The sequence below is a fragment of the Oncorhynchus masou genome, chromosome 8, assembly GCF_036934945.1.
Source record: "Oncorhynchus masou masou isolate Uvic2021 chromosome 8, UVic_Omas_1.1, whole genome shotgun sequence".
Lineage (NCBI taxonomy): Eukaryota > Metazoa > Chordata > Actinopteri > Salmoniformes > Salmonidae > Oncorhynchus > Oncorhynchus masou.
Window position 1 is genome coordinate 26,363,533 of NC_088219.1, and position 26,597 is coordinate 26,390,129.

The 26,597-nt window shown below is 44.1% G+C and overlaps 1 protein-coding gene across 2 annotated transcripts in view; it reads left to right on the top strand.

Moving 5' to 3' along the window:
- The window catches only part of LOC135544450 (astrotactin-2-like), a 501,862-nt gene that overhangs the window by 448,427 nt on the left and 26,838 nt on the right, over positions 1-26,597 (top strand). For both annotated transcript variants that reach the window (XM_064972062.1, XM_064972063.1), the window contains one exon: positions 14,592-14,733. In XM_064972062.1, the coding sequence (XP_064828134.1) occupies positions 14,592-14,733 (142 nt within the window). The remainder of the gene's footprint in view (positions 1-14,591; positions 14,734-26,597) is intronic.

Consider the following 26,597-nt stretch of genomic DNA (forward strand, 5'->3'; position numbering starts at 1 on the left):
CTGACCAAACCTCACTGCACATAAATCATAAAACAGGCCATGCTAGGCTCTCTCGGCTAAACTCTCTCTGCTAAACAGGCTGCTCTAGTCTTTATTACCTGGGGCTTACTCAGGAGAGGAGAGGAAGGAAGGTTGTGATAATGCTTACCGCAGATGCTTTCACTGTAAACTGTTTCAATTTCTTTATCTCTGTTTCTCGCTGTCTTCAATCCCTCTCTCCATCTACTCTCTCTCACTCCAGTTTCTAACCTTTATCATGTCTCTCTTTTATCCCTCTCTTTCTTTTGTAATGGGCCCAGAAGGCCAGTACTGTGTACTGTACAGACCCAAACCTCCCTCTTTACCTGCTGTCTTGTATCTGTCCAACCACCACCATGGGACAGACAGGGCGGCAGGAGAGAGGAGGTGTGTTGTGTGATGCAATGCAAAGTGTTGGCAAAGAAAGTCAATTAACCAGAGTTTTGTAGATGCCAGTCCATATAGCTTAGTTGGTTTAATATCATTGCAGGGTATTCGTTCACTCTCGGGTTAACTGCAGTGTACTAGCTACTCGAAATAACGTCATTGCAATCCATGTAGATCTTCAAAGGATCTCTTGCACTATGCTGGTCTTTGCTGACAGTCTGCTGTGAAAGGCCACAACGTTCTGAAGGGATGTGCTAAATCCTTTGGTACACAGGGCATATTTCCAGGCCACCATGTGATGACGGGGATGTATTTCGTCTTGTGGTCTCTAACGAATGTGAAATCGTTGGGTGTCCCTGAGCCCCTGCATTGATCTCAAGTGAAATGAAAACCAACATTGGTTCTCTGCCAGTCTGAAAGCATTTAAACCGGCAGAGAACCAATGTAGGGTTAACTTGCCAGTACAGATGAAAGAGGGAACCCCTTTGGACACTGGGGAAAATTGTCTGTGGCTGCATCAGCATAAGTGAATGGAAACTGACTGATTAGTATACTAAATAGTAAAGTCAGGGAAATCGAGAGGGTGAGGGGTTTGCCTCTTCATCAACAACAAATGGTGTACTGACTCAAGCGCAGTGGTAGTCTCGACCCATTGTTCACCCGTTTTGGAATACCTGATGGTCAAATGCCAACCTTTTACCTCACCAGGGAGTTTTCAGCTGTTATCCTGACTGTTGTATACGTTCTACCTCAGGACAAGAAATATAACAGGCTGGCACTTAACCAACTGTACGAGGCTAGAAACAAGCAGAACTGCTTTGCTAGGGCTGATTGGTGTATGTTTCCAAGACTCCGCCGATAACATTGATGAGCTAGAAACCTCTGTCACCAGCTTCATAAGGAAATGCATTGGCGATGTTGTACCCACAGTTAAGGTTTGCCGCTTCCCCAATCAAAATCCCTGGATTGGCGCTAAGGCTAAAGGAAATAACTATTGCAGACAACCCAGAGACTACGGTTGAGGACAGGCACCAGAAGTCCCGCTACGACCTATGTAGAGACATTAAACGAGCAAAGGGACAAAATAGGAATATTGTAACGGCTTTCTTCCTGGGAAGGAGAGGCGGACCAAAACGCAGCGTGGTTAGAGTTCATGTTAATTTAATAAGGTAACTCAAACATGAACAGGATACAAAACAATAAACGTGAAAACCGAAAACAGTCCTAACTGGTGCATAAAACACAAAGACAGGAAACAACCACCCACAAATCCCAACACAAAACAGGCTACCTAAATATGGTTCCCAATCAGAGACAATGCCTAACACCTGCCTCTGATTGAGAACCATATCAGGCCAAACATAGAAATAGACAAACCAGACACACAACATAGAATGCCCACCCAGCTCACGTCCTGACCAACACTAAAACAAGGAAAACACACAAGAACTATGGTCAGAACGTGACAAATATGGTGGAATCATACTGCATAGGCTCCGACGCCTGCAGCATGTGGATGGGGCTGTAGTCCATTACGGATTACAAAGGAAGACCCAGCCGTGTGCCGCCCAATGATGCTTCTCTTCCAGTTGAACTCAATGCATTTTATGCACGCATTGATAATAACACCCCTGTAACGTGTGTGAGGACCCCCACCGACTCAACAGACCCATAGACAACGCAATCTTAATTGCACTCCACACTGCCCTCACCCACCTACAGTGGCACGAAAAAGAATGTGAACCCTTTGGAAATACCTGGATTTCTGCATAAATTGGTCACAACATTTTATTATGATCTTCATCAAGGTCACAACAATAGACAAACACAGTCTGCTTAAACTAATAACACACAAATAATTATACGTTTTCATGTCTTTATTGAACACACTGTGTAAACATTCACAGTGCAGGGTGGGAAAAGTATGTGAACCCTTGGATTTAAAAACTGGTTGACACTGGTTGGCAGCAATAACCTCAACCAAATGTTTTCTGTACTCAGGAGTAATTTTGGACCATTCCTCTATACAAAACTGTTTCAGTTCAGCAATATTATTGGGTTATCTGGTGTGAACCTCTCTCGGTCATGCCACAGCATCTCAATCAGGTTGAGGTCAGGACTCTGACTGAGCCTCTCCAGAAGGTGTATTTTCTTCTGTTGAAGCTATTCTGTTGTTGATTTACTTCTGTGTTTTAGATTGTTGTCCTGTTGCATCACCCAACTTCTGTTGAGCTTCAATTGGCAGACAGAAACCCTAACATTCTCCTGCAAAATGTCTTGAACACCATTCTTGTTTAGTGTTCGACGTATCGTAGACTCTTCAACAGAGATGCTAGCATGTTCCAGAGATTTCTGTAAGTCTTTAACTGACACTAGGATTCTTCTTAATTACCTAATTGCACATTCTGCGCTTATCTCTTGCAGTCATCTTTAAAGGACGGCAACTCCTAGGGAGAGTAGCAACAGTGCTGAACCTTTTCCATTTAAATACAATTTGTTTTACCGTGGACAGATGAACATCAAGGCTTTTAGAGATACTTTTGTAACCCTTTCCAGCTTTATGCAAGTCAACAGTTCTTAATCTTAGGTCTTCTGAGATCTATTTTGTTCAAGGCATGGTTCACATTAGGAAATGCTTCTTGTGAATAGCAAATTCAAGTTTTGTGAGTGTCTTTAATAGGGCAAGGCAGCTCTAACCAACATCTCCAATCTTGTCTCTTTGATTGGACTCCAGATAAGCTGACTTGGAGTCATTAGCCTAGGGGTTCACATACTTTTTCCAACCTGTACGGTGAATGTTCAAATAATGTATTCAATATAGACAAGAAAAATACAATAATTTGTGTGTTATTAAGCACACTATATTTGTCTATTGTTGTGACTTAGATGAAGATCAGATCAAATTTGATCACCAATTTAAGCAGAAATCCAGGTAATTCCAAAGGGTTCACATACTTTTTCTTGCCACTGTAGAGAAGATTACCTATGTGAGAATGCTGTTCATTGATTACAGCTCAGTGTTCAACACCATTTGTCCCAGCAAGTTCGTCACCAAGCTTAGGACCCTGGGACGATACACCTCCTTCTACAACTGGATACCGGACTTTTTGACGGGCCGACCCGAAGTGGTGAGGGTAGGCAACATCACCTCTGACACGCTGACCCTCAACACGGGAGCCCCACAAGGGTGTGTGCTTAGTCCCCTCCTGTAGTCCCTGATGTTGCTGGGTGTGGTCACCAGCGACGATGAGACAGCCTACAGGGAGGAGGTCAGTGACCTGGCAGGGATAACAACCTCTCCCCCAATGTCAGTAAAACCAAGGAGCTGATCATGGACTACAGGAAACAGGGGGGAGAGGCGAGCATGTCCCCATCCATCCACATTGGCCTGCAGTGGAGCTGGTCTAGAGCTTCAAAGTGGTCCACTAACACATGCACAATTGTGAAGGCGTGACAGTGCCTCTTCCCCCTCAGGAAGTTGAAAAGATTTGGCATGTGCCCTGAAATCCTCAAAACATTCTACAGCTGCACCATTGAGAGCATATTGACTGGCTGCATCACTGCTTAGTATGGAGAGGGTGGTGCGGACAGCCCAGTACATCACTGGGGCCGAGCTCCCTGCCATCCAGGACCTCTATATCAGGTGGCATGAAAGAATGCCACCCGAAAATCGTTAGACTCCAACCACCTAAGCCATATACTGTTCTCTCTGCCATGTAGTCATGGCTCTATGTAGTACTATGCGCTTCACATAGTCTGTTCTGGACTTGAAGATTGTGAAGAGACCTCTGGTGGCATGTCTTGTGGGGTATGCATGGGTGTCCGAGCTGTGTGCTTGTAGTTTAAACAGACAGCTCGGTACATTCAGCTCATCAACACTTCTTACAAAAACAAGTAGTGATGAAGTCAGTTTCTCTTCTACCTTGAACCATGAAAGATTGACATGAACATCATTAATGTTAGCTCCCCTTGTACTTTTAAGGGCCAGCCGTACTGTCTTAGGGTGTCTTAGAGAGAGGGACAGACATGAGGGAGAGACGTCTGGGCCAAGCCGCAGGAATGCTGTCAGTCTGTTTAATCAGACAGACACATTACAAAACCTTTACACACTTAGGAGGAAGCTACTCAAACAAATCCTCCATCCCGGTTTCTCCGGTTAGGGTGCAACATTTATCTTATACTGCAAGAACATGTTTTAGCGCACAATAAAGGCGTTTTGCAATGTGACACCAATAGGAAATGTGTGTTAACTCCAACATGCGCTCACCTAAAATGATAAACACAATTTAAGAGAATTCCAGAAATTTTCCAAATTCTAGAAAGTTACCAAAAATGTGAAGTTCAATAGAATTTCCAGAGCTGTTTAAACCACACATGACTGAACAAGCGTTGACTCCCTATTTGTCTTTATAGTCACAGTACTTCTTTAGTTTGGACTCCCCTGTCCTCCGCTTTGGGAAGAAAAGTTCATGAGTGAACCCAACGACCCCAGGGCACACACACCACACCAACCGAGGAGGTGCACACACAGCGAGCTAATGGCTAGAGCAATTATATTCTGCCTGCATTAAACAGTGTAATTGAAATTATATGTCAGGCAGACTCCGCTCTCTGAAGAGGAGGTCTGACCTTCCAACACAAAGCAGCAGGCTACAATGCACCACACCCTCACCCACATACAGTAGGGACAAATAAGATCAAATTGGTGGGGTAGGTGGGGGAGTCAGGAAGTGCGGGGAACTGAAATGTTTCCAGTCTCCCGGTCCGTACTCCTCCGTTCTCCCTCACGTTCCCCAGCGATGACTTGTTCCTCTCTCTGCTTACTTTAAGGAGAAGTCACATGTTATTTGTCACAAGGTTTTAATCATCATGTAAACTGGAGATCACGCAATATAGTTTCTCCCGTAATAGAGTTTTGGGGGGCCTAAACTTTCCTTGCTGTGCCTGGTTTCACCTTGGTATTGACAGCCAGGTTGACAGGGAGCAGACCAGAGCCCCTCTGGAGGCTACACATTCCCAGAGCTATGTTTGGGCGGTATCCAGATTGTCACACCTTCATACCGACCTTGTGCCATCTCGGTATTACTGGCACTGAACACAAGGGTCACTTATTTTCAAACCCCACTGAACCTCTCCAATCTGATGGTTACCAATGCTAACAAGTACATGCACAATCCCATAGTAAATGCTAGCTAACTGCTAGTGAACACATGAACACATTTTATACAGTCTCTGTCAAACTATTTGCAGGACAGACATCTCAGCTCATAAAGTTATACAAGTAACTCAGAAATGCTATGCACAAAATACATATCAGACAGCAAGGCTGTTGATCCAGAAGGGGTTCTCTGCTGTTAACAAGAAGTTTGATTTAGCAAAAAGCTAACCACTTAGCTAGATAACTATCTACTAAATTAGCAAACCAAATGCACAACTGCAGAGCATTTAGCACATTTTAGACAGTTCATTAAATAGTCATAAGATATTTTGCAGGCAAACATTAGTTGTGAATTCCATACTGTAACGAGATCGCCTGGCACGTGCTGCACAATAGTGAGGGAATTACAAGGCTCTGGTCTCTCATTGTTATGTTTTTGTAAACAAACACCATGTGACTAGAGGCTACCGGTAAGCTTCATAATGAAAGCTAATATGACAGGTGAAACGGAGAATGCAATATGCTTTATTTCCTACTGTGTTGTACAAGTTGACTGCAGGTATTTCCTTAAAAAGGAGTGCAGTTAAGCGGGTCATGTTCCGGAGGACACACCTTCGCCTCTCCCGAGCCAGTTGGGGAGTTGCAGCAATGAGACAAGATCGAAATTGGGGAGAAAAGGGGGGGGGGGGGGTAAAATAAAATAAAAATACATAAAAAAATTACCTTCTAATGTATTAGAAAACTTCACAAAAATACAGTACCAGTAAAAAGTGTGGACACCTACTCATTCAAGATTTTTTCTTTATTTAACTATTTTCTACATTGTAGAAGACGTAAAAATTAAGAAATAACACATATGGAATTGTGTAGTAACCAAAAAAGTGTTAAGCAAACGCAAATATATTTTATATTCTCCAAAGTTGCCACCCTTTGGCTTGATCTTTTTTAAACCTTTATTTAACTAGGCAAGAACAAATTCTTATTTACAATGACATCCTACCGGAGAACAGTGTGTTAACTGCCATGTTCAGGGGCAGAACGACAGATTTTTTACCTTGTCAGCTCAGGGATTCGATCCAGCAACCTTTTGGTTACTGGCCTAACGCTCTAACCACTAGGCTACCTGCCGCCCCAAATGACAGCTTTGCACACTCTTTGCACATCCAGCCACCTGTGACTGAAGGAAAGGCCTCATATTGTTTAGTTGCCAACCAAAGGCAGCTCCACTGTCACGTGACAGGAGTGTGGAAGGAGTGGTTTGGCAATGGGGGCCAAATGAATGAAGTTTCCTTGTTAACAGGCTCCATAATCATCAGTGCCTTGTTATTCCTGTCCTGATCGGTTTTGGACTGGATGACAGTTGGTATAGGCCATACCGAGTTGATGTCATCTGCTCCTCCATAGACGAAGGTTAGTTGGAAATGATGAATAACAATCTCCACAAGTCGCTGCGGTTGTTTGCACTATTTGCAGTCACATTTGTGTGTATTGTCAGGGGTGAATTTAGCGTGTCTTGGAGGGCAGGCCACATAATTCCCATGTCTGTGACCCAGACATACTGTAATGCCTGACCAGAATATGTAACACCCACACACCCTTAAAGACCCACTGCTTCCAAACCCACCTTACTCAGAGAGGGGGGAGCCCTCCCTAAGTCCCTCCCCTCCTTGTATAGGTTACATACTCTCCCTCTAAGCTGCTGTGTCCTCTCTCACTGTGCAGTATCCCTTCTATACAGGCACTTTAGAACCATCCCTGGCTGTGTGTGTCTATGAGAGAGTGGAAGTGAGTATCTCTGTGTTTTAGTGTTACCGTCTGTGAGTGTGAGAAGGAGAAAGTGCAAGTGTGACTTTCGAGTGGTGTATCCATCCGGAGTGTGTGCTTGTATGTATCCAGCTACGCTTGAGTGTGTATCCCTCTATGTGTGTGTGCGTGCGGTATGTGCGATTGTAGGCTCAACAGGAAAGCAAGGTTCCCCCTCCCTTGTGGTGTGGTGTGGTGCTGCCTGCTTTTCGCGCCCCCGTCGCGGAACCCCACAGGACTGGAATAAAAAGCAGCAGCGGTGCGTAACTGTGCTGGCAAGCCCACCGCCAACCTACCCCTCCCCTACACTCCTCCTCCATCCCTCTTTCCCTCCCTTCTCCACCCCTCCGTCTCCCTCTGCCCCTTCTCTCTCTGCATAGCGCTGAATGAATGAAGGCAGGCAGGAGCGCTCGTGCTGCGCTCTGTACTTTCTCGTACAGCGGGCTGACAGCAAAGTTTTTGGCAGGGCTGAGGTGTTACCTAAAAGGGGTGAGCTAAGGTAAACGAGGCCCCTGCCAGCACCAGGCCAGCTACTCACAGAGGCAGGAGAGAAACCAAGAGGGTAAAGGAGGTAAAGGAAAGGCAGCTAGGGATGGAGAAAGAGGATGAATCTAGGGCTGGGGAAGGGGTTATAGGCTGGGTCTTAGGCAGGATTAGAGGCCAGGTCTGGGGCTGGTGCTATTCGGTTGTTCATTGTTACGCTGCATAGAGGGAGGGGCCTGAGACTGTGCATAAGGCGGGGGGACAGTGTAGCCGCCTTTTTTGAACAGGACGATTTACATTGGGGCTGGGTAAGGTGCTGCAGCTGTTAAGATGTTTCACTACCAGTAGCAGGGAGAAATGGTGTTAAGGTACTTTGAATGGGTCCACACAAACACATCTGGTCTCTCATTTTTTTCTCTTGTTCTCCTGTTTATCTGCTGAAGAGTCTAAAGATAAAACCGCTGGTCTTGACCAGTCATTAGAGAGCAATGTCAGAGAGAGATGACAATTTTACCATCTGGTATGTATTGAATACTGCGCTAGCTAGCTTGCTGTTGCTATCTAATTTGTCCTGGGATTGGAGTATGGACCTCATCTTTCAATCACCCATGTGGATATACTGTATGCTCCTAAAAACCAATGAGGAGATGGGAGAGGCAGGAATTGCAGTGTGTCAAGCTTCTAAAATAGAGCCAAGTTCTATTTCAGCTCCTGGCTACGCAGGCACTCATTGACGTGCGCGAGCAGTTTGTATGAAATTATTGAATAACATGTACAGTGGCAAGAAAGTGTATATAACCCTTTGGAATTACCTGGATTTCTGCATACATTTGATCAGATCTTCATCTAAGTTACAACAATAGACAAACATAGTGTTCTTAAATTAATAACACAAATTAGTCTATTTTTCTTGTCTATATAGAATACATAATTTAAACATTCAGTGTAGGTTGGAAAAAGTATGCCAACTTCTTGGCTGATGACTTCTCCAAAAGCTAATTGATTCAGGAGTCAGCTACAGTAACGTGGAGTCCAATTAATGAGACGAGATTGGAGATGATGGTTAGAGCTGCCTTGCCTTATAAAAAAAACACGCAAATTTGAGTTTACAATTCACAAGAAGCATTGCCTGATGTGAACCATGCCTCAAACAAAAGAGATCTCAGAAGACCTAAGATTAAGAACTGTTGACTTGCATAAAGCTGGAAAGTGTTGCAAAAGTATCTCTAAAAGCCTTGATGTTCATCAGTCCACGGTAAGACAAATTCTATTTAAATGGAAACAGTTCAGCACTGTTGCTACTCTCCCTGGGAGTGTCCATCCTGCAAAGATGACTGCAAGAACACAGTGCAGAATGCTCAATGAGGTTAAGAAGAATCCTAGAGTGCCAGCTAAAGACTTACAGAAATCTCTGGAACATGCTAGCGTATCTGTTGAAGAGTCTGCGATACGTAACACACTAAACTATAATGGTGTTCATGGGAGGACAACACGGAAGAAGCCACTGCTGTCCACAACAACAAAAAATCTGCTCATCTGAAGTTAGCAAAAAGTGCAATGATGTTCCACAGAGTTACTGGCAAAATATTCTGTGGGCAGATTAAGCTACAGTTGAGTTTTTTGGAAGGAACACACAATACTATGTGTGGAGAAGAAAAAGGCACAGCACACCAACAACAAAACATCATCCCAACTGTAAGGTATGGTGGAGGGAACATCATGGTTTGATGGTCTGTTTTGCTGCCTCAGGGCCTGGACAAGCTTGTTATCATCCAAATTTATCAAGACATTTTGCAGCAGAACGTTAGGCTATCTGTCCGCCAGTTGAAGCTCAACAGAAAATACGCCTTCTGGAGTGGCCCAGTCAGGGTCCTGACCTCGACCCAATTGAGATGAAGTGGCATGACCTCAAGAGAGCAGTTCACACGAGACATCCCAAGCATATTGCTGAACAGAAACAGTTTTGTAAAGTGGAATGGTCCAAAATTCCCTCTGACCGTTGTGCAGGTCTGATCCGCAACTACAGAAAACGTTTGGTTGAGGTTATTGCTGCCAAGGGAGGGTCAACCAGTTATTAAATCCAAGGGTTCACATACCTTTCCCACCCTGCATTGTGAATTTTTACACGGTGTGTTCAATAAAGACATGAAAACGTATATTTGTTTGTGTGTTATTTGTTTAAGCAGACTGTGTTTGTCTATTGTTGTGACCTGGATGAAGATCAGATCAAATGTTATGACCAATTTATGCAGAAATCCAGGTATTTCCAAAGGGTTCACATACTTTTTCTTGCCACTGTATGTGTCCATTTATTTTGCAACGCCTGTGCACACAGACCGGTGTGGTCTGCATCTTAGGGCTCCTATGAGATGAACACAGTGGAGGACGGAGTGGCCCAACGTTGTATACAGGTCATTTCAACAAAACAATTCAATGTGATGACGTTAAATCAACGTGGAAATTGGATTTGAAATAAGTCATCAACGTATGGGAATTTTGTCTTTTTCTCACCTAACTTTAAACCTAAATCCAATGTCATAGTGACTTTTTTGATTGATTTCACTTTGAATTCAGGTTAGTTGACAACTCAACCAAATTTAAATCAAATCTAGACATTGAACTAATGTCTGTGCCCAGTGGGGAATGTGTGTGTGTTTGTGTGTAAGGGTGTGCGCGCGTGCCTGTGTTTGTACATGTGTGTTTGTGCATACGTGCGTGTGTTTGTGGCGGTTAGCCTCAGTGCAGTGAGCTCTCTCACTCTCTCTGGCGGAGTTCAGTATTTTGTGAGTGGACAGGACAGCCATGGGTGGGCAGGCTGGCTGAGAGACAGGAGCGTGAGCCCTGCTGTTTGTCTTTGGCCTTTTTGAAACTCACAATTATGTGATAATTACACATCTATAAAAGGATATCCTTGATCTAGACTGCACCAAGTCACGCATCAGCCCCTGATTTATTCTGATTATCAAAACATACAAAGACATCATTCCTTCACAGACCACATCCAGAAACATTAAACTTCTGACTTTTCTCTCTCCCGCCCTCCCTCCTTCTTGCACTCTCCCTCCTCTGCCCTTCGACCTTCCTTTTCTGCGCTCTCTCTTTCTACCTTGAGCCTGCATGAAGCAGCAGATTTATGGCTTGTCCGGGACATTCCTTTCATAGTTGTGCCATTGAAAGGGAAGAGTAGACTGGAAAGGCATTCTTAGGCAAGCTGTATTGGGTCAAGAGTCAATCTTAAATACATCATTATGGTTTGTTTACGCTAAAGATCAAGTGGTCTGATAGGGACGATTTACGGTTTCACAAATAATTTGACTGTTACCATACTTGGCTTTCGGTATATGCTAACTGCGAGGAAAGGTAAACCTGAACGCTTCCGTAATCCTGCCTTGTTATTACTTTTGTAAAACTCTATTTATTTTTGTCTGAAAATTTTAGCATTCTTGCTAGGCTAAGACTTTCTAAAACACCATTGAACATCACCAAGTCATTCTTCCAGTTTATGGTAGCCCCTAATGACACTTGGTCATCGCTTCGTTTGCGTCGCAATTGACTGTTAACGTGAAACAGGTGGCCTACCATAACAGTGTAGATGAACTAATGAAAAAGCACAAAACAACAAAAAAACTAAAGAGATAAGCAATTAAATGAGAGGAAAACGGTGAATGAAGAGCTGGGCCTGGTTTCTAGAAAGCAATGGAACTTAGGCTTCCGTGTGTTTTAATGATATATCTTTCCTACAACGCTCGAGTATGTAACATCCATTTCCAAAAACACCACACAGAGAGAACGTTTTCTAAGTGCGTCATTGAGGCATCGAAAGGATCGAAAGAAGAAAGCACTACTTTTGGATCAGTGTTCTCCCTTTACAATCTCACCTTAACAAATTATTCCACAATACTGACGATAGGTCAGCTCCTAGAGCGATATCCCCTGTGGCCACAAATATTGAGGTGTCTTATTCCAATTCTTACCCTATAATAATGAACTAAATCAAGATTTGGCACATCAGTACACATCATGAAATATATTGAGCCAAAAATTACAGAGAGTGTCGTACAAATAGCTTCCTTTTTCTTTTTTTTCTTTTTTTTCTACAAATTCAATTAACATGAAATTGATTTCAATATCATAGAAATATACACTGTAGATCCATGTGCCTACACTGCAGGGATCATCAACTAGATTCAACCGCGGGTAGATTTTCTTCTCGAGTGAATGGTCAGGGGGCCGCAAGAAGCCTAAACAGACACTGTATATAATTTTACTTAATCATTTCAAAACTTGTTGAAATGTGTATATGATCACATATACAGTCTCTCTCTATTATGTGCGGGAATACTTTGGAACAGATTTCAAAAATTAAAATCACTTGGAGCTGATTCGCTGGTGTTTTTGCCATCTTTTATTTTCAACAGTAAATAGAAAATCTGAAAACTTGGGGGGGGGGACAATTAAAAATCACCCTGCTACACTTTATATATATCTTTGAATACATTCATCTCGGTTTTCATATGAAGCGTCTTTCACGGTCACATTCATTCTGAAGTTATCGGTGGTCACAGAAAGACAGATAATCAGCTTGATTTTGTGTTTAGCTGATATATTATGTGTATAAAGTGATGCGGAAGGGCAAAAAAAAAGCATCTAACGACATACTTAGCTGTGGTCTAATAACGGGTGGTTTCAAGAGTAACTTTAGTAATGATGGTTTTGGGAAACAGCTGGGAGATCTAACGATGCTCCTACGAAAGTTCTAACTATGAACGTAGCCTTAAGATACTTTTGGGAAACGGGGCCCAGATCTGTTCCATAAATCGTGAGCAGCAGCAGCTTGGTGGTATGCGGGCCAAGGCCACACATACGGTGGAATCATAAGGACAATGTTGACTCCGACCCCAGGATCAAAAGGGACTGCTCGGCTATGCTAAGACAATATGGCTTACAAATACTTACCCATCCCATCCTCCATAAAAACATGGTCAAGCATGTAAACACTTTTACATGGTTTCGGGACAGTAAATCACCGTGTGCCGAGCGCCATCCGCTTACAGAGGTCTATGTCGTTTTAAGTGTTCTTTTTGCCAAGTGCTCTTTTTAAACAAGGGATCAGCCTTTACGGACAAAGCCTGTGATGTGTAAGCATGGTGTGTTTGAACTGGTGTCGATGTGCGCTCTTATTTCATTTTTGGTTGGATTAACATGGATGTTTCGAAGAAGGATCTGGCAATGTATTGTTTACTGAGTGTGCTGGTGGTCTTCACCAGAGATTGCGTGGATTGTGTTTCTGGGAACATGTCAAATCTTTCATTCGTTCACTTCTTTCCTCCTCTCTTTTTGCAACCCTCCTTACCATCACCGCCTGCCCCACCGGACTTCATGTACTATGAATATACAAAGACTACTAGTATGTACGCTTTCACTCAAAACATGTGGACTGAATATATGTGAAGTAATTCATCCCAGAGAGAAAAATGTACACAAGCATAACATAAACTTTCAAGTAAATCGTCAATTATATCAGTGGAGGATCAAGAAAATTCCAAGGCAATTCCAGTTAGGCCTATTTCAGTATGTTTCTCAAAAGAGGATTTCAGTCCAGCAGGAAGAACAACCTATAGTGTACTTGTTCTGCTGGCTCTCCTCCTGTGAATAAATAAAAAGGTCCAATTTGCATTGCATGTTTAGAAAGAGAAAACCTTCGAAATAGTAAACCTGGCACAGGGAGACTCGAAGTATAGGAATGTGTTTGGGAAACCTACTATACATAGACCCCTTTCTGGGAACATGTCAAATCTTTCATTCGTTCACTTCTTTCCTCACTTTTGCAACCCTCCTTACCATCACCGCCTGCCCCACCGGACAGACATATTCCCTGTGTTTATAAGTTGGCCTGCATGTCATAAGCTGAAGCTAAGCTCCCTTTACATCTTGTAGAAATCGTTTGAAATCCCCAACATTTTCGAGCTTTTAAACTGTTTCGACAGCTCTCTCCCTCTCTCTTTTCCACCACCCCTCTGAGCGCTGGAAACGGTTTGGTGCATGTCTGAATGAACAAGTGTGTCATTATTTTCCCTTAAGCTGACATGAAAGATATTTCACAACTTGTGAACTGGTGTTTGTGAGACACAGGGGTTCTCAGTGAGATATCATTGTAACAGTACCATGTGGCCATAAAGGAGAAAAGTCCTGTTTTGTTACGGTTCTAGAATGTACCGTGTAGGGCCGGCTGCCAGAGGAAGTCTGATTTCATTTTGCCTCAGGATTTGCTTCAGAAATCTTTCCCTCTGGGCTGAGCTGAAGTGAAACTCGGAATGACTTGGAACACAATTAAGCGCCAAGTGGAAGGATCAATGCTGGAAAGAATCTCCCTCTTAAAACTTAATTCATTACTTTTCATTGCACTTGTGTCTGTTTTCTGTTGAAACATGTGCCATATGACCAAGGCTAGCTTGGCATGTGTTTGTTTTGTAAAACATATCACTGAAGAACAATAGGAGAGAGTGCATGTTAGGACAAAACAGCAGACTTGTGGCCTTTCTGGTAGATGGTGCCACTTTATTCAAGAGGAACAGGACATGGGTTCCAACATGGTCAATGCACAGTAAGTCTATTAACCCTGTGATTGTCTCTCCATCCGTCTTTTACTCTTCATACATCTATTCACTCACTTTCTCTCATTCTACATCTTCTGTCTCGCTCTTTCCTTCTTTCTCTCTCTTTCACCTCCCATCTCCGGTAGGTGAGTTGTTAAGTCTGGTGGATGACCTGTTCTCAGGTTTGGGTTCGTCCTGTGTGGTTGCGGGTCGGAGGAATGGAGACCATCCTCACTCTGTGCTCTACTCGCTGGTCTTCAAGTGCCTGGAACCCGACAGCCTCTACAAGTAAGATCCCTCAACCTAAAATACTTTGGACCTGGGCCCGTATTCATAAAGCCTCTCAGAGTAGGAGTGCTGATCTAGGATCATGTCTCCGCTGTCCATGTAATCTTATTCATTATGATCTAAAAGGCAGAACTGAGCCTAGATCAGCACTCATACGCTGAGACGCTTTATTAATACGGGCCCAGATTTACTATGGCTTTGCACCATTCCACGGGTGAAATGAAAAGTAGGCTAAACAACAAGGTAGAAATTAAGGAGAAAAATAGGAGAAAAGACAGATGTTTTCGTTCTGTTGTTCACTTCTCTGTGGTAAGTGTTGCTGTTGCCCTTTACATCAACCTCAGAGACTGAGTCTGTTGAGTTGTCGCCACGTTTAAAACCCTTCTCACCCCCACTGTTGTCTTCTCACCTATACATTGTTCTCTGTTTGACTCACAGCTCGTTCTAACCAAATTGACCATACTGTCATGAGTTCAGAATTTGCGTTACCATAAAAAATACATTGTTAACCAGTGGCATTGTTGTTAGTTTTGCATCTTTCCTAAACAAGAATGACTTGACAAATATCATCCGGCCAGCACCACATACTTTCCCTGAGTGTCTCTACTCCCATTGGCAATGGGACTTGTATAGGCCATGTTTTAATTCCCCCCACCCAGAAAACAGCTGGCTCGTATTAGACGGGCGGCACATTTTTTGGTCTCACCAGGGTGGAAGTGGTGGATGCTAGTATTATTGTTTCCGTTATTGTTCCGTTTGTCATGAGGCCTTTTGCAATGGAGGAAATTGTGGTCACGGTGAATAACGAGCGTCACAACCAACCAACCCACCATCGTGGTGTTTGTGTCACACAGAAACTGGAGGAGACTGGAGCCATTGACCAGTTGGTCTGTCTGGTGCTCATAGTCTGGGGCGGTTAGCAAACAGTCAGACAGACCACTCCTAATCCTTTTATAGACATGATAATTAGTCATAAAGACTCAGAACCATAACACATTAAGCAGCACGGAAGACATGCATGGAGGAACACACACACACACACACACACACACACACACAGGTCAATCAGTTGCATGCACACGTTCGAACCCACTGACACATACTAATATGTTCAGCAGTTGAAGCACTACTTAATTTATGGACAGACATAAGTACAGCCTTGAGTCCCTCACTTAAGAATGTGTGAGGGGTATAGTCAACCCTACATCCCATTAGGGTTAGCAGAGAACACTTTAGGGTTTCCATGGACAGCTGTTAGTAAACTTTGCAGGTGTTTCATTTTGCAAAAGGGATTCACTTAGTTGAGTCCTTGTCTTGGGTGAGTATCAATATAGAGTAAAAAGATAGTGAAGAGATGAAACACAATCAGCTGTGTCCACATGGAGGCTGAGTCCACATGAATGTTCCATAAGCGGCCCTGCTGCCAACAGAGACTATGCTGTTTATGTTTGTCTGTAGCCCCGGGTAGCCTCGACAGACGCAGGCGAAGCATGCATTTATGAATCCATCACAGTTGGAGACTTTTATGTTGCGCTGTTCGGAGGAGATCTCAGAGAGGCAGTAAATGAGTCTTCAGAGGATCCAGGGGTCTGCAGCCTGCCTTCCCAGGGACCATCGCTGGGATGTGCATTTGATAGCAGCACTTTGTTCTCCTTTGGTATAATTTCCCTGGTCCCTCTACCTCTTGTCTCAGTCCCTCTACCTCTTGTCTCCACATCTTGAAATCAAGTTAGATGGGCACAGTGTGCTCTGAAACCAAGCAGGCCCCAGATGCAAGCAGAGGGGACACGCCGATCATCACACCATGTTTCTCTCCTCTGAGCTCTCTCAACTTTTGTTTGGGGTTTTATGTTTGTGGCCCTGTCTAACCGTTTTTCCACCTTGTTTATTTTGGGAAGCGGGCCTCTGCAGCTGTGCAAGACACAGATAGGTGCTTATGTTAAAGGTGCACTATGCAGAAATCGCACTGGCATTCTCTGTTTGCTAAAATTCTATTAGTTTGCCTAATTCCAGTTTATGTGACAAAACAAGCCATTTCTATGTGAATTTGGTCGGGTACCCAAATAGTTACATATTGCAGCTTTAAAGGACTGTTGGGGGCAGCGCTCCCCAGAAGCCTACAGCAGAAGTCATAACAGCATGATAGTGAGAGTATATTGAGAGGGATGATGTATTCAAGCTTAAAAAGGTAGTCGGAGATTCCTGTGCAACCGGTTGCAACTTCCCTTCCTTCCCACCATCTGCCTTGAGCAACCTGGAGGTCAACCCCTACAAGAGAGCGATGAAGAGAGAGAGCTTACTAGATGGTGGAACTTGGAAGCCTCTGCTTCCTCTTTTCTGAGCATAGGGAGAGAGAACACTGCCTTGTATACGTCCACCTGTACAAGGCAGTAGTGCCCACCTTCGCCCCGGACCCTAAAGGACATCGCCCTCAACCGCAGCCCCAACACCTCAAACAGGAGCAACAGATCAACAGACACCACGCCCAGACCAACGAGACACTCGTCCAGACCACACTCGCCCAGCCATCTTACATATAAAACCTTATTTGTTCGTCAAAAATTGTGAGTAACTCACCACAGGTTAATGAGAAGGGTGTGCTTGAAAGCATGCACATAACTCTGCAATGTTGGGTTGTATTGGAGAAAGTCTGTGTTAAATCATTTTCCACATGTGGTCTGTGCCTGTATTTTGTTTTCATGCTAGTGAGGGCCAAGAATCCACTCTCACATAGGTACGTGGTTGCAAAGGGCATCAGCGTCTTAACAGCGCGATTTGCCAAGGAAAGAAACTCTGAGCTTAGCCCCATCCAGATATCTGGCAGGGCTTCTGATTAAATACAGTACAATTTTCACAGAACCGCTTGTTGCAATTTTGATGAGGCTCTCTTGTTCAGATATCGGTAAGTGGACTGGAGTCAGGGCAAGCAAGGGATAACGAATCCAGTTGTTTGTGTCGTCCATTTCGGGAAAGTACCTGCGTAATTGCGCACCCAGCTCACTCAGCTGCTTCGCTATATCACATTTGACATTGTCTGTAAGCTTGAGTTCATTTGCAGACAAAGAAATCATACAATGATGGAATGACCTGTGTTTTGTTAATGCAGACAGAGAAGAGCTCCAACTTCTTAATCATAGCCTCAATTTTGTACTGCACATTGAATATAGTTGCAGAGAGTGCCTGTAATCGTAGATTCAGATGATTCAGGCGATCACCCAGATAGGCCAGTCATGTGAGAAACTCGTCATCATGCAAGCGGTCAGACAATTATGGTCATTAAAGAAAACTAAGCTCGTCTCTCAATTTAAAAAAAAAAACGCGTCAATACTTTGCCCCTTGATAACCAGCGCACTTCTGTATGTTGTAAAAGCGTTAAATGGTCACTGCTCATATCATTGCATAGTGCAGAAAATACACGAGAGTACAGGGGCCTTGCTTTAACAAAGTTAACCATTTTCACTGTTGTGTCCAAAACGTCTTTCAAGCTGTCAGGCATTCCCTTGGCAGCAAGAGCCTCTCTGTGGATGCTGCAGTGTACCCAAGTGGCGTCGGGAGTAACTGCTTGTACGCACATTACCACTCCACTATGTCTCCTTCTCATGGCTTTTGCGCCATCAGTACAGATACCAACACATCTTGACCACCAAAGTCCATTTGATATCACAAAGCTGTTCAGTACTTTAAAAATATCCTCTCCTCTTGTCCTGGTTTCCAGTGGTTTGCAGAAGAGGATGTCTTCCTTAATTGACCCCCCGTAAACGTAACAGACATACCAGGAGTGTCACGTTCTGACCTTTATTTCCTTTGTTTTGTCAATATTTAGTATGGTCAGGGTGTGAGTTGGGGTGCGCAGTCTCTGTTTGTTTTTCTATGTTTCGGCCTAGTATGGTTCTCAATCAGAGGCAGGTGTCATTAGTTGTCTCTGATTGAGAATCATACTTAGGTAGCCTGGGTTTGACTGTTTGTTGGTGGGTGTTTGTTTCCATGTCTGTGTTTGTCGCCACACGGTACTGTTTCGGTTTGATCACAGTTATTGTTTTTGTATTTTAGTGTTCAGTTTATGTCTTTAAAATAAACATCATGAACACTTACCACGCCGCATCTTGGTCCGATCCTTACTCCTCTTCAGACGAAGAGGAGGAAATCTGCCGTTACAAGGAGCTGTGCCAGGCCCGCCACGTCTGTTAACTCATCCAGCTGTAACGCATAGAATTCGCTGGCTTGTATATGAAGCAGTAATTGTTTAAAAAAAATCTCCTGCCATGTCACTGATGCATCGTGAAACAGTGTTGTTTGATGAAGGCATTGTATAGTTTTTAGGCTAGTTGAGAACAAGTTCCAATTTAATTCTGCGACCTGGCCAATATAAAGCAAAGCAGTGCGACACAAACAACAGAGTTACACATGGAATAAACAAACATAGTCAATAACACTGTTACGCACGACTCTATGAAGAGGGTACGCAACACCCTGCCACAACTCAACTCTCCGTGAAGTGAAAGAGGTGTGGTCTGTAGGTGCGAGTAAGGATGACAAAAGGCAGAGAGAGTGGTACCGTTTACAAGGAATTTATTCCGTCACACGGCAATATGGGGAAAAGGGGGTGGACGGAACCAAAGAAAAGAAAGTAAATGTCAAAGTTCCTCTCCTAACTAACCTGCCTAACCACTACCTATCTAACTTAGCACCACCTGGTGCGCTAACCAAAATACAGGGGGTGGTCCGCCCAGGTCTTACCTAGTGTGCCTAGACAGTGAATATACTACGGGTATATGTATGCCCGCGGGCCTCTTGCCTAAGCACTCCCTAGGTGCCTTCCCCTTACCCCCTGGGAACAAATGAAACAGAATATTATTAACAATTTCACAAACACACTGAGAAACACAGGACATCAAATAGGTTCTGTCTGACTGAGCAACAAACTCACACAGAACATACCAACTGCTCCCAGCAACAACTAACACAGTAACTTACCCACAGCCATCAGCCTCCTCTCTCAGCAAATGCATTCTGCAATGATCTCTCTGCAATCTATATCACAATCAAATCTCCCTTGAGCAACAGAACACTGGTATATACAGCTGTAAAAAAGTGTTGGTAATTGACAACAGCTGTGTTCTGACGAGAGGGCGGGGTCAGCTCTACAATCAATGGGGCTGATCAATCAGCTGTAGGGGATTTCAGGACACCATCCTGAAACACACACATAACAAACCACAACACAGAAACTGGGGAATGTAGGAAACACAATAGAAAAAAGTATATACAGTGGAGCAAAAAAGTATTTAATCAGCCACCAATTGTGCAGGTTCTCCCACTTAAAAAGATGAGAGAAGCCTGTAATTTTCATCATAGGTACACTTCAACTATGACAGACAAAATGAGAAACAAAATCCAGAAAATCACATTGTAGGATTTTTAATGAATTTATTTGCAAATTATGGTGGAAAATAAGTATTTGGTCAACTACAAAGAAGCAAGATTTCTGGCTCTCACAGACCTGTAACTTCTTCTTTAAGAGGCTCCTCTGTCCTCCACTCGTTACCTGTATCAATGGCACCTGTTTGAACTTGTTATCAGTATAAAAGACACCTGTCCACAACCTCAAACAGTCACACTCCAAACTCCATTATGGCCAAGACCAAAGAGCTGTCAAAGGACACCAGAAACAAAATTGTAGACCTGCACCAGGCTGGGAAGACTGAACCTGCAATAGGTAAGCAGCTTGGTTTGAAGAAATCAACTGTGGGAGCAATTATTAGGAAATGGAAGACATACAAGACCACTGATAATCTCCCTCTATCTGGGGCTCCACGCAAGATCTCACCCCGTGGGGTCAAAATGATCACAAGAACAGTGAGCAAAAATCCCAGAACCATACAGGGGGACCTAGTGAATGACCTGCAGAGAGTTGGGACCAAAGTAACAAAGCCTACCATCAGTAACACACTACGCCGCCAGGGACTCAAATCCTGCAGTGCCAGACATGTCCCCCTGCTTAAGCCAGTACATGTCCAGGCCCGTCTGAAGTTTGCTAGAGAGCATTTGGATGATCAAGAAGAAGATTGGGAGAATGTCATATGGTCAGATGAAACCAAAATAGAACTTTTTGGTAAAAACTCAACTTGTCGTATTTGGAGGACAAAGAATGCTGAGTTGCATCCAAAGAACACCATACCTACTGTGAAGCATGGGGGTGGAAACATCATGCTTTGGGGCTGTTTTTCTGCAAAGGGACCAGGACGACTGATCCGTGTAAAGGAAAGAATGAATGGGGCCATGTATCGTGAGATTTTGAGTGAAAACCTCCTTCCATCAGCAAGGGCATTGACGTGGCTGGGTCTTTCAGCATGACAATGATCCCAAACACACCGCCCGGGCAACGAAGGAATAGCTTCGTAAGAAGCAGTTCAAGGTCCTGGAGTGGCCTAGCCAGTCTCCAGATCTCAACCCCATAGAAAATCTTTGGATGGAGTTGAAAGTCTGTTGCCCAGCAACAGCCCCAAACCACTACTGCTCTGGAGGAGATCTGCATGGAGGAATGGGCCAAAATACCAGCAACAGTGTGTGAAAACCTTGTGAAGACTTACAGAAAACGTTTGACCTCTGTCATTGCCAACAAAGGGTATATAACAAAGTATTGAGATAAACTTTTATTATTGACCAAATACTTATTTTCCACCATAACTTGCAAATAAATTCATTAAAAATCCTACAATGTGATTTTCTGGATTTCTTTTCTCATTTTGTATGTCATTGATAAAGTGTACCTATGATGAAAATTACAGGCCTCTCTCATCTTTTTAAGTGGGAGAACTTGCACAATTGGTGGCTGACTACATACCTTTTTGCCCCACTGTATATAGTGTGTGCAAATGAGGTAGGATAAGGGAGGTAATGCAATAAATAGGCCATAGTGGTGAAATAATTATAATTAGCAATTAAACACTGGAGTGATTGATGTGCAGAAGATGAATGAGAGTAGAGTAGAGATAATTAGGTGCAAATGAGCAAAATAAATAAATAACAGTATGGGTGATTTTTGCAATTCATTCCAGTCATTGGCAGCAGAGAACTGGAAGGAAAGGCGGCCAAAGGAGGAATGGGCTCTGGGGGTAACCAGTGAGATATTCCTGCTGGAGCACGTGCTACGGGTCGGTGCTGCTATGGTGACCAGTGAGCTGGGGCTTTATCTAGCAAAGACTTATATATGACCTGGAGCCAGTGGGTTTGGCGACGAATATGAAGCAAGGGCCAGCCAACGAGAGCTTACAGGTCGCAATTGTGGGAAGTATCTGGGGCTTTGGTGACAAAACGGATGGCACTGTGATAGACTGCATCCAATTTGCTGAGTAGAGTGTTGGAGGCTATTTTGTAAATTACATCGCCGAAGTCAAGAATCAACAGGATAGACAGTTTTACGAGGGAATGTTTGGCAGCATGAGTGAAGGATGCTTTGTTGCGAAATAGGAATGTCTTGAAGGAAAGTTTACAGTCTAACCAGACACCTAGGTATTTGTAGTTGTCCACATATTCTAAGTCAGAACCATCCAGAGTAGTGATGCTGGATGGGTGGGCAGGTGCAGGCAGCGATCGATTGAAGAGCATGCATTTAGTTTTACTTGAATTTAAGAGCAGTTGGAAGCAATGGAAGGAAAGTTGTATGGCATTGAAGCTCTTCTGGAGGTTACTTAACACAGTGTCCAAAGAAGGGCCAGAAATATACAGAATGGCGTCGTCTGCGTAGAGGTGGTTCAGAGAATCACCAGCTGCAAGAGTGACATCATTTATGTACACAGAGAAAAGACTTGGCCCGAGAATATAACCCTGTAGCACCCCCATAGAGACTGCCAGAGATCCGGACAACAGGCCGTCCGATTTGACACACTGAACTCTAACTGAGAAGTAGTTGGTGAACCAGGCGAGGCAGTCCTTTGAGAAACCAAGGCTATTGAGTTTGCCGATAATAATGTGGTGATTGACAGAGTCGAAAGCCTTGGCCAGGTCAATGAATACAGCTGCACAGTATTGTCTTTTATCGATGGCGGTTATGATATCGTTTAGGACCTTGAGCGTGGCTGAGGTGCACCCATGACCAACTCGGAAACCAGATTGCATAGCGGAGACGGTACGGTGGGATTTGAAATGGCCGGTGATCTGTTTGTTAACTTGGCTTTTGAAGACCTTAGAAAGGCAGGGTAGGATAGATATAGGTCTGTAGCAGTTTGGGTCTAGAGTGTCTCCCCCTTTCAAGAGGGGGTTGATCGTGGCAGCTTTCCAATCTTTGGGAATCTCAGACGATATGAAAGAGAGGTAGTAATAGGGGTTGCAACAATTTTGGCTGATAATTTTAGAAAGAGGGTGTCCAGATTATCTAGTCCTGCTGATTTGAGGGGTCCAGATTTTTCAGCTCTTTCAAGAACATCAGCTATCTGATTTGGTTGAAGGAGAAATGGGGAGGCTTGGGCAAGTTGCTGTGGGGGGTGCAGGGCTGTTGACCAGGGTAGGGGTGGCTAGGTGGAAAGCATGGCCAGCCATAGACAAATTCTCAATTACCTTACATTTTTTGGGTGGTGACAGTGTTTCCTAGCCTCAGTGCAGTGGGCAGCTGGGAGGAGGTGCTCTTTTTCTCCATGGACTTAACAGTGTCCCAGAACTGTTTGGAGTTTGTGCTGCAGGATGCAAATTTCTGTTTGAAAAAGCTAGCCATTGCTTTCCTAACTGCTTGTCGCGGGGGCTATTCGGTGCTAATGCAGTACGCCACAGGATGTTTTTGTGCTGGTCAAGGGCAGTCAGGTCTGGAGTGAACCACGGGCTATGTCTGTTCCTGGCTCTACATTTTTTTAATGGGGCATGCTTATTTAAGATTGTGAGGAATGCACTTTTAAACAATAACCAGGCATCTTCTACTGACAGAATGAGGTCAATGTCCTTCCAGAATACCCGATCCAAGTTGATTAGAAAGGCCTGCTCGCTGAAGTGTTTTAGAGAGCCTTTGACAGTGATGAGGCATGGGTATTTGACCGCAGACCCATTACGGACGCAAGCAATGAGGCAGTGATCGCTTAGATCCTGGTTGAATAGAGCAGAGGTGTATTTGGAGGCAGGTTGGTTAGGATGATATCTATGAGTGTGCCTGTGTTTACGGATTTGGGGTTGTACCTGGTAGGTTCATTGATAATTTGTGTAAGATTGAGGGAATTCATCTTAGATTGTACGATGGACGGGGTGTTATGCATGTCCCAGTTTAGGTCACCGAACAGCACGAGCTCTGAAGATAGATGGGGGGCAACAATTCACATATGGTGTCCAAGGCACAGCTGGGGGCTGAGGGTGGTCTAAAGCAGGCGGGCAACGGTGAGAGACTTGTTTCTGGAAAGGTGGATTTTTAAAAGTAGAAGCTCAAATTGTTTGGGCACAGACATGGATAGTAAGACAGAACTCTGCAGGCTTTATTTACAGTAGATTGCAACTCCACCCCCTTTGGCAGTTCTATCTTGTTGGAAAATGTTATAGTTAGGGATGGACATTTCAGGGTTTTTGGTGGCCTTCCTAAGCCAGGATTCAGACACAGCTAGGACATCCGGCTTGGCAGAGTGTGCTAAAGCAGTGAATAAAACAAACTTAGGGAGGAGGCTTCTAATGTTAACATGAAACCAAGGCTTTTTTGGTTACAGAGGTCAACAAATGAGAGTGCCTGAGGAATGGGAGTGGAGCTAGGCATTGCAGGGCCTGGATTAACCTCTACATAGCCGGAGGAGTAGGATAAGGGTACGGCGAAGGGATATGAGAACCGAGAGTAAAAGGAGCAGGTTTCTGGGCGAGGTAGAATAGATTCATTGCATAATGTACAGACAACGGTATGGTAGGATGTGAATACAGTGGTGGTAAACCTAGACATTGAGTGATGATGAGAGAGGTATTGTCTCTAGAGACATCAATTAAACCAGGTGGGACAAGAGGGTTATCTGAGGCATATTGAACAGGGCTGGAGGATCTACAGTGAAATAAGACAATAATCACTAACCAAAAGAGCAATGGACAAGGCATATTGACATTAGGGAGAGGCATGCGGAGCTGAGTGATAGGGTCCAACAGGCTGGAGACACGGCGATTCAGACAGCTAGCGGGCCGGGGAGGGCAGGCTAGCAGAAGGGCCTTCGAGGGACGTCGCGACAGAAGAAGTCTATTGTAAGCCCCTCGTGCGGTTACTTTCAGCAGACCAGTCCTGATGGATCAGCAGGGGTCCATGTAGTAAAAGGGTCCAGGCCAATTAGCAAAATAGGTATAGTAGCCCAATAAATTGACTGATGGACCACTTCAGCTAACAGTCCGGTATGCTCTAGACAGCTAGCGGGCCGCGGCTAGCAGGCTAGCAGATGGGCATTCAGGAGACCGCCTCGGGCGGATTACGTCGGTAGTCCAGTTGTGATGGATCGGCGGGGCTCCGTATCGGCAATAAAAGGGGTCCAGGTCAAATGGCAAAATAGGTATTGTAGCGCAAGGAGTGGCTGATGGACCTCTTCAGCTAGCCGGGAGTTGGGCCTAGCATAGGCTAGCTCCAGGCTAATTGGTGCTTGCCTCAGGACAGAGACGTTAGCCATGAGAAGCCAATCAGGATAGCAGCTAGCTAGCTGCGATGATCCAGGTGAAGAGGTTCAGAGCTTGCGGTAGGAATCCGGAGATTCATGCTGTGCAGACTGGCAGGAGTTGTCATGGCTAAAGGTTAGCTGATGACCGCTAGCAGTGGCTAGCTGACTACTAGCTTCCTTTGGGGGTTCCGGTTCTAAAGTAAAGAAAATAGCAGATCCATACCACATTGGGTGAGGCAGGTTGCAGGAGAGTATGTTGAAGTTGGGGTTAAGAAAAATATTTTAAAATATATGCGATGAAAGAAAATATATTTATAAAGATATATACATGGAACATCACAAGACGAAGACAAAATATGCCTGACTGGATCGCCATCTTGGAGAAAAAAATCCTCCACAATAGTGTGGGGCTTGACTGTCCTAGCCTCTCGGTAGCTCACCATATAAGACGCTTCTAGCCCCTTCTTATTAATGGCATCTGTTGCTTTTATACGTCTTACTACTCGAAAGTCGTCTTAATTCTCACTCAAAAAACTCCTGTGGCTTATTTTTCAAATTGGCATGTTTTGTTTCTAAATTTCTGCGCAAGAGTGAAAGTTTCAGCAAGTGAGATTGTACTTTTGCACATACTTCCGACTTCAACTGTATATACAGATATATATATTTATAGAGATGAACGTACTTTGGTGCGAAAAGTGCAAATCAATCCCAGAACAACAGCAAAGGACCTTTGGCCGCTCAGCAAGGAAGAAGCCACTGCTCAAAAAACGCCTTAAAAAGCCAGACTATGGTTTGCAACTGCACATGGGGACAAAGATCGTACTTTTTGGAGAAATGTCCTCTGGTCTGATGAAACAAAAATAGAACTGTTTAGCCATAATGACCATCGTTATATTTGGAGGAAAAAAGGGGAGGCTTGCAAGCCAAAGAACACCATCCCAACCATGAAGCACGGGGGTGGCAGTGTTGTGGGGGTGCTTTTCTGCAGGAGGGACTGGTGCACTTCACAAAATAGATGGCATCATGAGGTAGGAAAATTATGTGGCTATTTTGAAGAATCTTAAACATCAGTCGGGAAATTAAAGCTTGGTCGCAAATGAGTCTTCCAAATGGACAATGACCCCCAAGCATACTTCCAAAGTTGTGGCAAAATGGCTTAACTTCTTGAAACTCCCCATCCCGGATCCGGGATCGTGACTAAAGCCTCAGGCTCATTAGCATAACGCAACGTTAACGATTTCTGAAAATCGCAAATAAAATGAAAATAATGCG